Source organism: Podarcis cretensis (assembly GCF_951804945.1).
Source record: "Podarcis cretensis genome assembly, chromosome: 10".
In the NCBI taxonomy this organism is placed as follows: Eukaryota; Metazoa; Chordata; class Lepidosauria; order Squamata; family Lacertidae; genus Podarcis; species Podarcis cretensis.
Window position 1 is genome coordinate 6,687,500 of NC_137179.1, and position 19,221 is coordinate 6,706,720.

The 19,221-nt window shown below is 47.5% G+C and overlaps 1 protein-coding gene across 1 annotated transcript in view; it reads left to right on the top strand.

The window, feature by feature from the left end:
- SLC35B4 (solute carrier family 35 member B4) overlaps positions 1-19,221 on the top strand; it is a 25,587-nt gene continuing 6,366 nt past the window's right edge. The window contains exons 1-7 of the mRNA XM_079992982.1: positions 1-153; positions 6,291-6,404; positions 7,586-7,688; positions 10,550-10,599; positions 14,071-14,152; positions 14,784-14,847; positions 16,789-16,898. Coding sequence (XP_079849108.1) covers positions 77-153; positions 6,291-6,404; positions 7,586-7,688; positions 10,550-10,599; positions 14,071-14,152; positions 14,784-14,847; positions 16,789-16,898 — 600 coding nt within the window. The 5' untranslated portion in view covers positions 1-76. The remainder of the gene's footprint in view (positions 154-6,290; positions 6,405-7,585; positions 7,689-10,549; positions 10,600-14,070; positions 14,153-14,783; positions 14,848-16,788; positions 16,899-19,221) is intronic.

Consider the following 19,221-nt stretch of genomic DNA (forward strand, 5'->3'; position numbering starts at 1 on the left):
GGGCGGAGGAGCGGCTCCCTGCGCCGGCTGTGCACGGGGCTGGGTTGCTGGACGCCCGAGGGGGTCTCTGCGCAGGATGCATCCCGGGCTGGCCGTGGGGCTGGTCTTCGGCGGCTGCTGCAGCAACGTGGTTTTCCTGGAGCTGCTGATCAGGTGAGATGCTGGGGGGGGGGGGAGCAAGGATAGGGAACCCACCTGCCAGGATCGGGGTGGGGTGGGTATCCCGAGAGGCGCAGAACCGTGGGGTTGTGCATTGGGAAGGGGTTCCCCAAAGGTCATCCATCCCAACCCGCCGGCATGCAGGAATCACAGCCCCACAGTCCCTGGCAAATGGCCACCCAATCTCTCGTTTAGAGCCTCACAGAAGCGAAAGCAGCGGTTGACTATTTGCAGCTGCGTAGCCGGGGAGGGCAGGGAGGCAGCTGTCCACATCTGCCCCCCCTCCCCAATCAAGCAAGATAAATAAAAATACTTAACTGAAAGTATAAATTGGAATTGGAACGCTCGCTGAGCTCAAAAGAAGGTAATTTAAAACAATTGTTTGCGGAGACGTCTCGTTCCGAATCTGCTAGACAGAGCCGGGCAGGGAGTGGTGACAGGTGGGGGTATATAAACTATATATTCTGTATCATTAGGCCAGTGTTTCCCAACCTTGTGCCTCCAGCTGTTTTTGGACTACAATTCCCATCATCCCTTGCCACTGGTCTTGCTAGTCAGGGATGATGGGAGTTGTAGTTCAAAAACAGCTGGAGGCACAAGGTTGGGAAACACTGCATTAGGCTATTAGTATATAAAGCCCTTAGCAACTTGGGACCAGTTTACCTGCAAGATTGCATTTCTCAGCGGAATTTGCACCGTTACGTGTAATCTCTGTTCCACATTTGTAAGAACTGGGTCGTTTTGTGTGGCATGACTCACTGCTATCCTTCGGAACTCCCTGCCTGTTGAACTCAAGCAGGCGCCTTCACTGTGCTCTTTCCCAGCACCTGCTGAAAGCGTTCTTGTTTAGAAAAGCCTGAGCAGATGCTTAGAAAGTCGAGGTAATTTTAATCTGTTTTAGTGTGTTAACTTTGGCATGCTTAAAAGTAGGTGATTCCCCCCTCCTCTTTCCATTTTGTAAACCGCTTTGAAGCTTTTTATAAACTAGGTAAAGGTAAAGGGACCCCTGACCATTAGGTCCAGTCGCGGACGACTCTGGGGTTGCAGCACTCATCTCGCTTTATCGGTCAAGGGAGCCGGCGGACAGCTTCCGGGTCACGTGGCCAGCATGACTAAGCCGCTTCTGGCGAACCAGAGCAGCGCCGTTTACCTTCCCGCCGGAGCAGTACCTATTTATCTACTTGCACTTTGACGTGCTTTGGAACTGCTAGGTTGGCAGGAGCAGGGACCGAGCAACGGGAACTCACTCCGTCGCAGGGATTCAAACCGCCAACCTTCTGATCGGCAAGTCCTAGGCTCTGTGGTTTAACCCACAGCGCCACCCTTTTATAAACTAAGCGGCATATAAATGGATTGAATGAATGAATGTGCTGGCTTTGCCAACCCCTTTGGTGCTTCTTGGGGAAAATACAGTGTGTGGATAGTACTAAATTAAATAGACTAATGGTGTAAGGCCTCTTACCTCTGTTCCCATGGAACAGGTGAATCTGAGATTTATTTTTATTTTTTAAATGCATCTAAGGGTGGGAGGCATTTCAGCTGTGAGGAAAGCAGCAAGCCGGGCCTGTTGTCCTCGAAATGGTTTTCAAGATATTAAATTTCTGTGTACAGCATATCGGACTCCCTTTCCTTGTTTCATGAGGGGGGAAAGAGCAGGGATACGCTGCGAATGCTCTCTGAATTCTCTCGGGAAGCTGAGGCGCAGGTCTGGCTGGGTAGAAGTGAGTCATCCATTTTCAGATTGCGTCGTGGCAGCAAAACCGGCTTGGTTTTTTTTAATGTTTGATGTCTTGCTGTGCTTTAATTTGTTGGAAGCCACCCAGAATGGCTGGGGCAACTCAGTCAGTTGGGCAACATATGAATTATAAATTGCCACCGCCCTCATCTGTATGGTTGCCCTGTGGGTTCACATATGAAGCCAAAACGTTGGCACAGCTTCTTTACGGATCCTTTCTGGGCCCACCAACCTCCTCGTTCATTCATCCCCTTGAAAGAGTGCAATCCAAACTCCTCAGAGCCCTTCCACAAGTTCCAAGATGCATTTCAAATACATGGGTCAGACTAGAAACCGGCATTATCCAAGTGGAACCTCATATTAGTCTAACATCAGCATATACCGCATTTTTCGCTCCTGACCATAAGACGCACCTAGTTTTTAGAGGAGGAAAATAAGAAAAAAAATATTCTGAATGAAACAGCTGATGTATGATTTTTGTGGTTCATGCTGTGGCCACAGACAAGATATGTGATTTGATGGTGAATTTGGGGTAGCCCAATGCAAATGTCCTGAGCATCCACGTGGATCTGTGCTTTGTAACCAGTTTTTGCACCATTGCGGTCCCACGAAGCAGTGGATGCGTGTGTTTTTTGGTGCAGGCTGTAGCCATGGACATGCTATGTGATTTGATGGAGAATTTGGGGTGACCCAATGCAAAAATCCTGAGGATCCATGTGCTTTTACCTCCCCCCTCCCAGGCAGCCTCCTTTATTGCTAGCATCCCTTATCTCCCTCCCGATCGCTTGCTGATCAGCGGCTTTGTTTTAACACCCCCTTCCCTCTTTCTAAAAATAAAAGCACGACCTGCATTTTGCCCCTGGGCAATTCAGCTCCAGGGACCACGCATTCACTCCATAAGACGCACAGACATTTCTCCTTACCTTTTAGGAGGAAAAGAGTGCGTCTTATGGAGCGAAAATACGGTAAGCGGCTAACTCTGAAACTGCTTCCCTGAGGAATAGCCCCATTGATTCAGAGCGACCAGTTTCAGTCTGGATGGCAGACAGCAGTCTTAAACACCCTTCAGAAACTGGGCCTTGCTCCCCAAACCCTCATAAGTATGGACCTGGGCCAAGCTAGATCCGTGGTTAGGCAAAGAATCATGGACATAGATAGACAACAGGACTGTACAAGGCTCCCCGATTATAAAATCAAAGAAAACGGGAGATACGTAGCCACTCCAGCAACATATCTCTATTTCCTCACATCCAGAAATGCAAAAAGGGCTTTTACTCTTGCTAGAAGCTCAGCCTTGTCCTCACCGGTTCTGTAAGGCTCCTATAGAAGAGTCCCGTACGCACAGAGACTTTGCACCTGCCTATTAGGGAAAATAGGAAGCCCCAAACATATATTTTTTAAGATGTCCTTTTTATGTTGAGATTCGTAGAGACACCATTGATCCCTTGCTAGAGAGGCTCTCCGATCTTTAAGACAAGTCTAAACTGAATTCTCTCCTCTTTGGCAAAGATCACAAGACGACCTGGCTGGTAGCCAGATTCTGCACCCAGATTTGTAGGCACAGATTGTCTTCTCGAATAAAATAGCTTACTAGGGAAATGCTGAAGTTGCCCTTCAATTTTTTATGGCAGCCCAAATCTCAGTTGTACGGGTTTATGTATATATCTCCATTTTAACTCATGAGCTATTGCTGCAATCTGCTCCGATTGTATATTTTATCTTTATGAACGCTGTTTTTATTGTGTTATGTTATGCGAGCTGGTCTTTGACCGTAATAAATTATCTATCTATCTGTGGGTTGCCTTCCTCCTTTTCTCCCTTATGTCCTGAGTTTGAGCGTCCTCAAAGCCCATACAAAATAAAAAAAATTCCTTCCAGTAGCACCTTAGAGATCAACTAACTGGGAAGGTGAGCTTGGGACTTCCTGTGTTCAAAACTGCAGCCGTTCCCTTCAGCTCTTGCCAAGAATGCAGGAGCAGGTGGACTTTGTTAAGACGCCTTGTGGGGCTCCCGAGATACGAGTATCCCCTTGGGATCACTCTACGCAGGTACGCTGCTCTTTAGCCTGGCGTTGTAAATAAGCTCACCAAAGCTGCCAGCTGCAGATTATTTTAGCAGCTTGCAAAGTCTCCATCTGCACCTTACATTTAAAGCAGAATCGTACCACTTTTCGAATTCACGGCCTTCCCAAAAGACTCCCAGAAATCTATGTTAACAGAGAAATCTGAGGGCTCCCTTGGACAAAAAACAAGGACCCCAGCCAGGAATACCAGAGCAAAACAACAGCCAGTAGGCTTGGTCTTTATTGAAGACTGTCGCGACAGGACTCCCACCTGCCACCAGGTGGAACAAGATGGAAGCCCCAAACAAAAGAGAACCCAAACTTTTATTAGCTGCTAATCCCCATGTTACACCCCCCCAAACTACATCACTAATACATCATGAAAGGGGAGGTCTGGTGGCAGGAATCTGAGCATCCTGGACCCTGCCCCATGGTTCCCCTTGCCCTCCACCAAACACCCATCAAGTGTAACAAAAGAGATATTTACATTTCCCCGTTTCCCAGCCAAGTTAATCAGCCAAGTTAATCGCACCCTTTTGTCTTCATCTGGGTTTGTTATTTCTGGAATAGCTACCTGTCTGGCACTCAGGTATCAGGAGGCCAGGGATTATCACTCAGGCAGAGGGGCTGCTGAGTAGCTGAGCTCACATGTCTATATTAATTTCTGACGTTTTCCCAGTGAGCCAGTACATTTATCAGTGAATTCTTACTTTTGGTATTGTGCAGCAAAGGCCCTTTGAATAGATAGGAAGAAACTGTGATGAAGTGTTTTGTGGGGACAAATCACAAAGGTCTGCTGATTTTGGTAGTGGGCTGCATGTGCATGATATCTGCTGGAGGGGCAACCCCCCCCCAACCCATACATAAATTCCTGCAACAGCTACAGTTCCCAAAGTGAATAGAATCAGAGTTGGAAGAGACTCCAAAGGTCATCTAGCGTAACCCGCTGCCTTGTAGGAACCTCAACACACGGTCCCCCATCTAGTCTGAAACCAGACCAGACCCTGCTTAGCTTTGCAGGCGTACTAGCAGTTTTATTCTTGCGCCACGAGCTTTGAAAATTCGGTCCCCTTTCCGCTCTGTGAGACGCAGCTCTCAGATTTAAGAAGTCATTTTGAACTGACCCTTTAAAAGTGCTTGCAGCCAGGATGGCCCTGGTTTCTGTCGTGGCAGGTCATGCTATAAACTCTCTTGCCATAGGGCGGAGGTGTGACCAGTAGTAAAAGTCCTCATTTAGAATAACTCTTGATGTAGCTGGGTAGACAAAGCTGCTTTTATGTTTGCATGAATGTGAATGACTGCCTGGATTGTTTGTGTTGGGTGTTGACACAGGAGCGGATGATGGCTCTTTCAAAATATGTTTAAGAGCTTGTAAACCTTTGCAGCTTGAGATTGGACCCTTTAAGAAGGACCCCCAGGAGGGAGAAGTTTCTGGGATTCACATAAGACTGGTCTGCTTCTTCTGCTTCTTCTTACATAGGTCGATTCTTAGCCACGTTGCATTGCGTATAAAGTGATGTTAATTCCTTCCAGGTCCTCGGTTTTTCCCCTCCTTGGAAATGCAATCGTTTTATTGTTTTAACTCTTGGTTGTTGCTGTAATTAGAAAAGGGTGTGAGATTTTTTTTTTTTAATGGAAATGTAAAACAGTTAACATGGCATAAAACCCAGGATTCAATCACTTCTTTTTGCCTGTCTGATTGATTTTCAGTGCCGTCTCACAAACAAGTACACATTTGAGTTTTGGAGCCTTATAAAGACCCCATCCATCTTGGCAAGGCAGGGTGTGAAATCTGAGCACAGCAAAGTCCTTGCAAAAGTACTGTATTTTTCACTCTATAGGACGCACCAGACCATAGGACACACTTTGTTTTAGAGGGGAAGAACAAGAAAAAAAAATTCTCCCCCTCTCTGCTCAGCGCCCCTTCAGCGAAGCGGCAGGAGAAACGGAGCCCCTTCTATTTCTCCTCCCGCTTCGCTGAAGGGGCGCTGCGCAGCTCTCCCTCTCTGTTGAAGCCGGGAGACCCCTCTCGCTCTCCAGGCTTCAGCGAAAACAACACGTAGCCTCCGGAGCATGGAGGGAGCGCTCCCTCCGCGCTTTGGAGACTTCGCGTTGCTATCGCTGAAGCCAAGGAGCCTGCATTTGCTCCATAGGACGCACACACATTTCCCCTTAATTTTTGGAGGGGGGAAAGTGCGTCCTATAGAGTGAAAAATACGGTAATTAGAAGGGTGCAATCTTTCTCTTTGTTTTATGTGTGGTTAGGGACGGAGTTTTCAAATATAACTTCTCCTTCCTTCCTTCCTCTCCCTCCCTTCTCCACTTCAAACACAGGGAATTTCCAGGATGTGGGAACCTGATTACCTTTGCCCAATTCTTCTTCATAGCCATCGAGGGTTTCATCTTTGAAGCCAATTTTGGACGGAAGCGACCCACCATCCCAATCAGGTACGGCCACTGTCCGCAAGATGGGAGCCAAGGTTTTGTGGGTCCGGTGACACCTGGGGGAGCACAGAATGTTCCCCATCCCTGGCTTACAGGGGGGTGGGGGGGTGGAGAGTGTCTTCACAGGGCTGTTACCAAAACTGGTTGCAGAGATTGTGTGTCAAGACCCCGCAACCACCCCCTCGTTGAAGAATAAACACACAGGACACAAATATTAGGTTAATGTTATTGGTCAAATTTTGGCCACAACTTTATTGATTACAGAACGTGAGCGGTATTGGCTTAGGCATTGAATGAACCTGACTATATCTGACTCCTGCCCATTGCACAGGGAGTCCGGTAAAGGTAACCACCAGAAGGGGGAGCCCCGTCGATGCAGACCAACTCAAGCTCCCCCAGGTGTTCCCAATGGGGTCGTGTCATGGCCCTAGCCCCGCCCCAGGCTTCGGACAAGATCTACACCCCCAGATTCTTGTAACAGAATACCCTTAAGCTTGGAGGGGCAGGTGATAGCCACACGTCCCCTCTCTCATCATAACTCCCAACATGCTCTGGTTATCTCTTGCTTGGACTACTGCAACGCGCTCTACGTGGGGCTACCTTTGAAGGTGACCCAGAAACTACAACTAATCCAGAATGCGGCAGCCAGACTGGTGACTGGGAGCAGCCGCCGAGACCATTTAACACCAGTCTTGAAAGACCTACACTGGCTCCCAGTACGTTTCCGAGCACAATTCATAGTGTTGGTGCTGACCGTTAAAGCCCTAAACGGCCTTGGTCCAGTATACCTGAAGGAGTGTCTCCACCTCCATTGTTCTGCCCGGACACTGAGGTCCAGTGCCGAGGGCCTTCTGGTGGTTCCCTCATTGCGAGAAGCCAAGTTACAGGGCCTTCTCGGTGGTGGCACCTGCCTTGTGGAACGCCCTCGCATCAGATGTCAAAGAGAAAAATAATTACCAAACTTTTAGAAGACATCTAAAGGCAGCCCTGTTTAGGGAAGCTTTTAATGTTTGATAGGTTATTGTATTTTAGTGTTTTGTTGGAAGCCGCCCAGAGTGGCTAGGGAAACCCAGCCAGATGGGCGGGGTACAAATAATAAATTATTATTATTATTATTATTATTATTATTATTACTACTCCATGCTGGGCTTATGGGGCAAATCCCTTTGTGGTTCTCCTCCCAGGTACTACCTGATCATGGTGGCTATGTTCTTCACGGTCAGCGTGGTCAACAACTACGCCCTCAACTTGAACATCGCGATGCCTCTGCATATGATATTTAGATCGGTGAGTCCTTTTGCTTTTTTAAAATATATAATATTTATTAAGTTTCCATTTTATCACATGTAACCAAATCCCGGGCACAGCATAAAGCAGGCATCCCCAAACTCGGCCCTCCAGATGTTTTTGGGACTAGAATTCCCATCATCCATGACCACTGGTCCTGTTAGCTAGGGATGGTGGGAGTTGTAGTCCCAAAACATCTGAAGGGCTGAGTTTGGGGGGTGCCTGGGGTAAAGAATCTGTTATGTACCCCGAATCTTCTTTTTCTATAATTTTTATTACATTTTCTGTCTTACATTTTAGAATATTCATTTAAACAGCCTTAAAATACCAGTGACTTCCCTTCTTCTCTTTCCAAGGTTCATTTTGCATAACATAAATCCCTGCATATTTTACATAAACTAAACCATTCAGGATGCCATCATTACATCCATCAAAACTTATTTACACTGTTGAATTTATCTTAAGGCTGCGAACATTTTCAGGTGTACACAATTCCCCCCCATATATTCAATAAATGTTTTCCAATCTCCTTTAAACGTATCTTCGTCTTGTCCTCTTATTCTATATGTTAGGTCTGCAAGCTGTGCATATTCCATTAATCTAAGTTGCCATTCTTCTTTAGTTGGGACCTCGCTCGTTTTCCATTTTGTACCCCAAATCTTCCAATCTGTTGTAGCTGTTGTGGTTGCTCAAGAGCAAACAGGCAAGACTCCAACCTGTCTTTTCCAGGCTTTATTATTAATACAGTGGTGCCTCGCAAGACGAAATTAATCCGTTCCGCGAGTCTCTTCGTCTTGCAGTTTTTTCGTCTTGCGAAGCATGGCTATTAGCGGCTTAGCGCTATTAGCGGCTTAGCGGCTTTTAGCGGCTTAGCGGCTTAGAAAAAGGGGAGGAAAGGGAAAAAACTCGCAAGAACTCGCAAGACGTTTCATCTTGCGAAGCAAGCCCATAGGGAAATTCGTCTTGCGAAGCACCTCAAAAGACGGAAAACTCTTTCGTCTAGCGAGTTTTCCGTCTTGCGAGGCATTCGTCTTGCGGGGCACCACTGTACAAACTATTTACAGTGCAGAGTGTCGCAAGTCCCTGTCTGGCTCAGTCGCTAGCAGAATCTGGGCATGGCCGGTCTTTGTACCTCCCCCAGCATAACAGTCATGTGACCCCCATCCTTCTCCTCCCCTCTCTGGGCCCAAACCTACTTCGCAGAGAGGGCGCTGGCAAAGGGGGACTTGGCTCCCCACCTCTTTGCTCAGGCTTGGTGTTGAGGCTCTCCCTAGCATCTTCTGTTCCCTGCGCCCCTTCCCCACTGGAGGCGGGGCTTTCCTCCTCGCCTCTGAGCTGATGGCAGTTCCCTGACAATAGCCCTCATCATCCCTGACCGTTGGCTGTTCTGGCTTGGGTTGATGGGGAGTTGGAGTTCCACAACATCTGGGGACCGCAGACTCCCCATAGCTGCTCTTCAACATAACAGTTGCCTGGCTAGATCTTCACCTAGCCTGGCTCCCCTTTCTAAACATCAGCCAGTCCTAACAACATATTTCAGTAGCGCTGCTAATTAACAGCCGAAGAAATTTATGAAACAAAGGTCCTTATTACGTTTTGCAAGGATAAATGCCGTGAGTTATCTCGGTTCGAGCAATAATGTTTAATTCAAAAAAGAAACATAAAGGAATTCTGTGTGCTCTTTACACTTAGTTTGTTTTGTTTACCAATAAAACAAAATTTATTTAAAAACTAAAAATGCCAAGTGCTGTTCTCATCGGAACAGCATTTCCCCAAGATGTCGTTTGCAGGTGATATTAATAGACAGGATTGTTTTTATATGCAATGACGGCAGCAAGAATATTATTGGCACAAAAATGGAAGCAGGACGAAAGAAGAATGGCGGATGAAATTAATGGGCTATGCAGAATTAGATAAATTAACAGGAAGGATTCGAAACCTGTGGGACCAGAGATTCTTAGAAGACTGGAGTAAATGGAGTAAATATATGAAAAAGCAATTGCAATGAACAGATTACGCTTGTTGGACTGCAAGAAGTTCTGTAAGGAGGACTATTTGAAATATTGCAAGAAAGACTATGAAGAGAATTATGAGTTAATGATAATTAAGAGTAAAAGAAAAATTAAGAAATGCAGAATAAGTGGTAAAGAACGAAAAATCATCAGAGGTTGTTGACGGAAGTCTAAAATATTGTATAAGAAGTTATGTTAAATGATTGTTGGAACCAGGCAGAGGGCCTTCTCGGTAGTGGCACCTGCCCTGTGGAACGCCCTCCCACCAGATGTCAAAGAGAAAACTAACTACCAAACTTTTAGAAGACATCTAAAGGCAGCACTGTTTAGGGAAGTTTTTAATGTTTAATAGGTTATTGTATTTTAGTGTTTTGTTGGAAGCCACCCAGATGGGCGGAATATAAATAATAAATTATTATTATTATTATTATTATTACCCAATAAAAATGTGTGTGTGTGTGTGTGTATATGTGTGTGTGTGTGTGTGTGTGTGTGTGTGTGTGTGTGTGTGTGTCGTTTGCAGGAGTCCCCTAGAGAGGTGCAATACATAAAATGGTAGATTTGGAAGGGACCCCAAGCGGTTATCTAGTCCAACCCCTGCAATGCAGGAATCACAGGTACAGAATCCCTGACAGGTGTCCATCCAGCCTCTGCTTAGAAACCTCTGACAGGCTCCACCAATTCGTCTTGTACCTCCGATACCCCAGGGCCTTGCCATATACAAACCCTTCACCTGAAATCTCCTTACCTGTCTATAATCACTGACATCACTTTAGCTCTTATTCACTGTTAACCCGCTTGGCTTTTTCCTTCTTTCCATGACCCCCTCCGGCTGCCTGGCCTCTTCAGGGATCTCTGATAGCAAACATGGCTCTGGGCATCATCATTCTGAAGAAAAGGTAGGTCTTCTTTATTTTGCTGGGGCTGAGAATAGTCCAGAGTTGAGGTAGTGCAAGGGGATGGCAAGGGAAGCTGGCATGTTGTCTTTCAACTGTCTACCAACTCCACCTGGTACGCAGGATGAGACCCTTCCTGCCCGCAGACTGTCTTGCCAGAGTGGTGCATGCTCTGGTCATCTCCCGCTTGGACTACTGCAATGCACTCTACGTGGGGCTACCTTTGAAGGTGACTCGGAAACTACAACTAATCCAGAATGTGGCAGCTAGACTGGTGACTGGGGGGCGGCCACCGAGACCACATAACACTGGTCTTGAAAGACCTACACTGGCTCCCAGTATATTTCCGAGCACAATTCAAAGTGCTGGTGTTGACCTTTAAAGCCCTAAACGGCCTCGGTCCAGTATACCTGAAGGAGCGTCTCCACCCCCATCGTTCTGTCCGGACTCTGCAGTCCAGCACCGAGGGCCTTCTGGCGGTTCCCTCATTGCGAGAAGCAAAGCTACAGGGAACCAGGCAGAGGGCCTTCTCGGTAGTGGCACCTGCCCATCAGATGTCAAAGCGATAAATGACTACCTGACATTCAGAAGACATCTGAAGGCAGCCCTGTTCAGGGAAGTTTTTAATCTGTGATATTTTAGTGTATTTTTGGTTTCTATGGAAGCCACCCAGAGTGGCTGGGGAAACCCAGCCAGATGGGCGGGGTAAGGTAAAGGTAAAGGTAAAGGTACCCCTGCCCGTACGGGCCAGTCTTGACAGACTCTGGGGTTGTGCGCCCATCTCACTTAAGAGGCCAGGGGCCAGCGCTGTCCGGAGACACTTCCGGGTCACGTGGCCAGCGTGACAAAGCTGCATCTGGCGAGCCAGAGCCGCACACGGAAACGCCGTTTACCTTCCCGCTGGTAAGCGGTCCCTATTTATCTACTTGCACCCGGAGGTGCTTTCGAACTGCTAGGTTGGCAGGCGCTGGGACCGAGCAGCGGGAGCGCACCCCGCCGCAGGGATTCGAACCGCCGACCTTTCGATCGGCAAGTCCTAGGCGCTGAGGCTTTAACCCACAGCGCCACCTGCGTGTATTTTTGGTTTCTATGGAAGCCACCCAGAGTGGCTGGGGAAACCCAGCCAGATGGGCGGGGTACAAATAATAAATTATTATTATTATTATTTCGCCCACTAGCGGCTGACCCACAAATGGGGGGTGGGTTGTTTCTTTTGGAAGAGGGGGCCTTTCAAAAGACAGGTGGCTAATCGGTGGATTTCCAGATCTTGTAAGGCTGCAACTCTTAAGGCACCATCTGTCTTATCTTGTACCTACGGGACCGCCTCTCCTGGTATGTCCCACAGAGGACCTTACGGTCTTCAAACAAAAACGTCTTGGAGGTCCCAGGCCACAGGGAGGTTAGGCTGGCCTCAGCCAGAGCCAGGGCTTTTTTGGCTGTGGCCCCGACTTGGTGGAACGCTCTGTCCCAAGAGACTAGGACCTTGCGGGACTTGACATCTTTCCGCAGGGCCTGCAAGACAGAGCTGTTCCACCAGGCCTTTGGCCAAGGCACAGTCTGACCCCCCTCCTTTGGTAATCCTCATAGAACTCCAGCCCAATGGTTGCCATTAATTTGATTCTGAACTGATTTTAGAATGAATTGATTTTAGAATGCTGTGTTACTTTTATTGTTGTTAGGCGCTCTGAGCCCGGCTTTGGCTGGGAAGGGCGAGATATAAATAAAATTTGTTGTTGTTGTTGTTGTTGTGTGTGAAGGGCGAGATATAATAAAATTTGTTGTTGTTGTTGCTGTTGTTGCTGCTGCTGCTGCTGCTGTTGTTGTTGTTGTTGTTGTTATCTGGCACAATTCAGCACGGCCAGAAGTTTGGGATGATGGTACAGTGGTACCTCGCAAGACGAATGCTTCGGAAGACGAAAAACTCGCAAAACGAAAGGGTTTTTCGTTTTTTGATTTGCTTCGCAAGACGGATTTCCCTATGGGCTTGCTTCGCAAGATGAAAACGTCTTGCAAGTTTGTTTCCTTTTTCTTAAACCCGTGCATTCACTTCGAGGAGCAACTCATAGCAGGCGGTGTGGTAGCCTTTTTTGAGGTTTTTGAAGACTTTGGTATTTTTGAAGCTTTTCCAAAGTCCGTGCTTCGCAAGACGAAAAAATCGCGAGACGAAAAATCTCGCGGAACAAATTAATTTCGTCTTGCGAGGCACCACTGTATTTGTAGTCTCAACAACATCAGGAGGGCACCGGGTTGGGGAGGCAGCCCAAGAGGGTTGGACTAGATGGCCTTTGGGGTCCCTTCCAGCTCTTGTGATTCTGTGAGGTGGTGTTTGTGTGCATGCCAGTCACTCACTCACTCAGTTTTATTGCACTTAGCCAAAGGCTGCTGCAATGTACACAGAATCATTCAACGATTAAAAGAAAATATACTGGATTAATACAAAAAACTTAAAACATTTATATTATCAAGACATTACTTAACTCTAAACAGAGCTATAAAAGTAGCTTAATATACAAGTTAAGACATTAAACGATAAAATTTATAAGCTAAAATTATCACATGGCCACTAATAATGTTAATTAATACAATGTGCAATTATATGCGGAGTTTGGCGATAAAGATAGAATATAGCTCAATGTAGATAGGGTCAAATAAATTCATCTCCTCTACAGTTGTTGGCTACCTTGGCTATATAGGTAAGGGGTAAAGGGACCCCTGACCATTAGGTCCAGTCGTGACCGACTCTGGGGTTGCGTGCTCATCTCGCTCTATAGGCCGAGGGAGCTGATGTTTGTCCACAGACAGCTTCTGGGTCATGTGGCCAGCATGACTAAGCCACTTCTGGCAAACCAGAGCAGCGCACGGAAACGCCGTTTACCATCCCGCTGGAGCGGTACCTATTTATCTACTTGCACTCTGACGTGCTTTCAAACTGCTAGGTTGGCAGGAGCAGGGACCGAGCAACGGGAGCTCACCCCGTCGCGGGGATTCAAAGCGCCGACCTTCTGATCGGCAAGTCCTAGGCTCAGTGGTTTAACCCACAGCACCACCCGCGTCCCTCCTTGGCTATATAATTTGCTCTAATTTTCCTAGCGGCAGTTGCAAAGAGTGCTACACGCCAGGTCACATACATATCTGTGTCTGCAAGGAGATATAAAATCATGTCAGAGGGGTTCTGGCCAGGGGACCTCGTCATTGCTTTGGTTATGTGATATCTCCGAACCATGAGGACTAGGAGAATGCTTTTTATCCTTCCTCTTCTGGCTTACTAGCTGGAAGCCAAGATCCTCGAGGCTTTGCCAGAGCTGTCAGGTTCTGCTGCGGAAGCCAGTCTATGCAATGATTGTTGGAACACGGGGTCTTACATTGACACCCCTAACAGCAACAAAGGACATCATTCCATGTGAGGTGGGCTTCCTGGACGGTCCTGGGCTTTCCTGGTTCTGCTGAAACCCTCCCTGTCCTCCACCTGTACAGGTACAGCATCTCCAAATACACCTCCATAGCTCTGGTGTCTCTGGGAATCTTCACCTGCACCTTCGTGTCAGCAAAACAAGTGGTAAGGACCGTTGCATTTCCTCCTTCTTTGCCATAGCTGTGTGACCACAAGCACTTCCCCTTCCTCTTGTACACAAATCGCCGTCGGAAAGAGCGCAGTTCAGTTCCTTGGCTTAAAAGCTGGGCCTTGCCTCGTTTGAATCTGGTTGTCTTGGCAGGTTGCTATGCGCAGGACTGATTGGCCAGCGTCTGAGCCGTCACTAACTCTCCCCGCCCCTTTGAAGTGTTTCTCCACCGCTACCACCTTTTTAAACATGGATTATGTACGGAAAAGCGTTTGCCCACTTGTAAAGAAAGGCAGGAAAGAGATCATATATAAAGGGATAGAGTCCTTGGTTATCTTTAATTTTGTTCATCATGTCCCTTGGTGCTCAAACACGTGTGTTTCATAGCTGTGAATCCCACACACCTAAGGTAGCGTTGGCTGTGTTTTAGAGCCTGTTGCTAAGGTCCCCTGGTTCTGCGGCAAAATACATTTCCCTTCCCCAAGTTGTCTGTCCCTGAGCTGCAGGTTGTCTCCCATTTCAGAGGAAGGCTGGCTGCAAGCCAAGCAGGATTTGATAGGAATGTTCTCTTATTTAAGTGCACAGGTTGAATTTCTCTCTCTCTCTTTCCCACATCTGTGTCTTTAGAGTTCTATGTCAAGCCCAAGTGAAGATGAAGAGAACGTCTCTGCTTTCATCTGGTGGCTGCTAGGTCTGTAACTGCTAATACTTTTATGGTTGTGTTAGAACTGGCTTACCATTCAACAGAAAAAGCCCAGTGTGCATAGCACTGATTGACCAGCGCTTGGGATGTGGCAACCCCACACCTCTCCCTTCTTTTTAAATGGCTTTTCCACATTATCTTTAAATAACATGACAAACAAATGGTCCAAGCTTGAAACCATTTGCCATTTAATGTGGGACGAGTAAAAATCGCCTTTATGTTACTAAGATGGAAAGATAAATGGGTATAGTTTTTTATCTCTCTTATGCCACAAATGACTAACATGTGCAGACAGGAGGCTAGAAAACCTTTTCCTGGGCTAGCTCAGCCTTCTGTTTCTAGAGTCCCTCCAGAGGTTTTGAGCCATAACTCGCATCAGCCCCAGCTGCCCAAAACATCTAGATGGCACCAGGATACAGGAGCTGGATTCTTACTGTTTTGGCAAAGTTGTTCCAATTCAGGCTGCTTGGCTCGGAACAAGGTGTGATGTGCTCTGCACCGGAGTGGAATCCAGACTCCATAGCCTGTCTCAGCTGTACAGACCCTTTGCAAATATTGCGTAATGTTAAGGAGTGTTCGGGATGCAGGTGGTGCTGTGGGTTAAACCACAGAGCCTAGGACTTGCCGATCAGAAGGTCGGCGGTTCGAATCCCCGCAACGGGGTGAGCTCCCGTTGCTCGGTCCCTGCTCCTGCCAACCTAGCAGCTCGAAAGCACGTCAAAGTGCAAGTAGATAAATAGGTACCACTCCAGCAGGAAGGTAAACGGCGTTTCCGTGTGCTGCTCTGGTTCTCCAGAAATGGCTTAGTCCTGCTGGCCACATGACCCAAAAGCTGTACGCTGGCTCCCTCGGCCAATAAAACGAGATGAGCGCCGCAACCCCAGAGTCGGCCATGACTGGACCTAATGATTAGCGGTCCCTTCACCTTTAAGGAGTGTTCAGACATTCCCATAAATGGAGTTGCCTGAAGCTTTTTTTTCCCTCCCACGGATCAAGCCCACATTTCCCTCCTCACCTTCATCATCGATTCGACAGACACACTAATTTGCTCGCCTGTCACCTGTCTCGTTCATTTCGGCAGGCTTCTCCCTTTGACAGTCTTGCCTTTAATTAACCACAAGTTGCAACACTTATTGGCAGAGATGCTGCCTTAACGCTTTAAGTATACCTTCAGTATACCTGAAGGAGCGTCTCCACCCCCATTGTTCAGCCTGGACACTGAGGTCCAGCTCCGAGGGCCTTCTGGCAGTTCCCTCCTTGCAAGAAGTGAGGTTAATAATAATAATAATAATAATAATAAATTATTTATACCCCACCCTCCCCAGCCAAAGCTGGGCACAGGGCGGCTAACAACCAATAATAAAAACAAGTTGAATGAATACAACTTAAAAACAAGATTAAAATACAACATTAAGACATTAAAATGCAGCCTCATCACAGGAGGAGAAAGGAGAAAAGAAAGAGGGGGAGGGAATCAAATTGGCTCCAAGCCAAAGGCCAGGCGGAACGACTTTGCCTTATAGGCCCTGCGGAAAGAAATCAGATCCTGCAGGGCCCTGGTCTCATGAGGCAGAGCGTTCCACCAGGCCGGAGCCAGTGTTGAAAAAGTTTAAAAAGTTATAGGGAACCAGGCAAAGGGCCTTCTCGGTAGTGGCCCACGCCCTCCGGAACGCCCTCCCACCAGATGTCAAGGAAATAAACTATCTGACTTTTAGAAGACATCTGAAGGCAGCCCTGTTCAGGGAAGTTTTAAATGTTTGATGTTTTGTCGTGTTTTTAATATTCTGTTGGGAGCCGCCCAGAGTGGCTGGGGAAACCCAGCCAGATGGGTGGGGTATAAATGATACATTATTATAATAAATTAGTATTCAGAGAAAAACACCGTAAGCAGTTAAGCCCAGCCTATTCACCCCACTGTTGTGTCTGCAGGTATCCTTGCACTGACCTTTGCTCTTCTCATGTCGGCCCGGATGGGGATCTTCCAAGAGACCCTCTATAAGAGATTTGGCAAGCACTCCAAGGAAGCCCTCTTCTACAACGTAAGTCTCTGTGGTCCAGATCGACTTCATTCCTTTCTTGATAGAAGGTAAACCGGACAAGCCCACCCAGGCGCTGGACATGGGACGATGAAGTTCAGGGAAAGTTAGACGTTCGGTTGAAATCAGTGCAGTTTGGAGCAGTTGGTACCCAAACTGTCTCTGCCCACCATAAGCTCATTCCCAGTGACCCCTACCCTATAAAAAGTGGTATTCAGAATAGTGCTTTTATACAGTCGACTCCCAAAGATAACAACACAATAAAATTTGAAATTATTTGCACGTCTGTTCAAAATCCAAGGAAAACTGTTTTGCTTATTCATGACCAAATGATACCAGGTTTTCAAAGTCTGATAGTCATTTATATCTCTGCTGTCCCCTTGCCCCCCCCATTCCTCTTAGGGACCCCCCCCCCCAGTATTTACTACCCCCTATGGGAACCACTGATTCATGTGTCTCAGGCTTCCTCAACCTCGGCCCTCCAGATGTTTTGGGACTACAATTCCCATCATCCCTGACCGCCGGTCCTGCCAGCTAGGGATCATGGGAGTTGTAGGCCCAAAACATCTGGAGGGCAGAGGTTGAGGAAGCCTGGTGTGTGTGACAGCTTGTGTAGACCCACTTTGTGCATTCAGTAGAATGAAACAGGAATGCACAACCTCAGGCTATTGGAGGGGCAACAGGTTGTGTTTCATGTCTAAACGTTGCTCCATGGCGATGGGATGCCCTGTCCGTTGCAAAACAGCTTCCTGCAGTCGTCCGTGAAGCTTCTGCCTTCTAGCCCAGGCCCAGTTCAGATGTGATGCTTAGCTAAACCGTGGCTTGGCAGAAACATGCAGGCTCCCATTGAGAAGGCCGTCGTTCCTCCAGTCCTCCTGCTCCTGTGCTGCTTTGAGCTAGGCCACATTTTGGCTTGGTATTGCACCCAAACCAAGACTTGTGTTTTGGGGTGAAGTACACCTCTGGGCCAAGAAAATAAATACAGGTGGTTAAGAAAGCCCAACAGAGACTCCATCTCCTCAGAGTATTGCGAAAGAACGATGTTAGTCAACATCTGATGATCTCCTTCTACCTGTCAACAATAGAAAGTGTCCTTTCATACTGCATCACGGTGTGGTACGCTGGTTTGACATCAACTGATAGGAAGTGCCCACAGAGGGTGGTGAATACAGCACAAAATATTATGGGCTGTCCCATGAATCCGCTGGATGAAACAGCGGAAGAACGTTGCCTCAGGAGAGTGAGGAAAATTCTCAGGGGTGATTCACACCCTGGCCGGCACTTTCTTGATCTCCTGCCCTCAGGCAGAAGATAATAGAGGCATGATTAGTCACACCAACAGGGTAAAAAACAGCTTCTATCCATGGGCTGTTAGGCTGCTGAATGAAAAAATAACAACAGGGCAACTGACTTGGGTTTGGTGAGTGCGCGTCAGTAAACGAGGGGAATTAAGACTAAGAGAGCTGAGTGGGGGGTGCTCGTGTAATCTCCCTGTATACAGGTTGTACAAGTGACAATAAAGTATTTCAATTTCAATTCAGTTCAAGGGCTAAGCTGCCTCTGGTGTGTCTTAAAAGCTATTCTTAAAAACAAGTCATCCACACGATTCCACGTTTACATTCTCTTCCGTTCCTCCACAGCTCTTAGAAAGGTTGGCCGATTGTTTGTTATTATGATTATTAAATTTATATGCCACCCTTCATCGTAAGATCTCAGGACAGTTTGCAGAGTAAAATACAAGAAAATTAAGATTCAGTGCTTGGCAGCCAGTGTGGTGTTGGGGTTAGAGTGTTGAACTTGTATCCCAAAGAACCAGGTTCAAACTCCCACTCAGCCATGAAGCTCACGGGGGGACCAGTCCCTGTCTCTTAGCTTAGCCTACCTCACAGGGTTGTTGTGAGGCTAAAATGGGGAGAGGGAGAACTCTGTGCACTAAAACTTGAGCTCCTTAGAGGAAAGGTAGGAAGGAATTGGAATAATAAGTAACGCATTTTTCTCTCTATAGGGTGCACCTAGTTTTTTTTTGGGGGGGGGAATAAAGGCTTCCTCTTTAGCCATGCACAACCTCTCCAGCAGGGAGAGGCAGTGCGTGGCTTTGGCAGAAGCCAAGACAGCGAGCGGGATGGATCCCGCTCGCTGTCTTGGTTCCTTTTTAGCCTGAGCTTCCCCTGACCCCAGCCCCGAGAACGGGTCCAGAGCTTCCTTCTATCCGCAAGACTTCGGAGCCCGGCGGGAACTCCCGCCAGGCTCCCAGGGCTTGAGGATATCTGCCCGAAACCCAGCGTGCGCTGTGCAGCGCTCCCCAGGCTTCGGGCTGCAGGCAGCT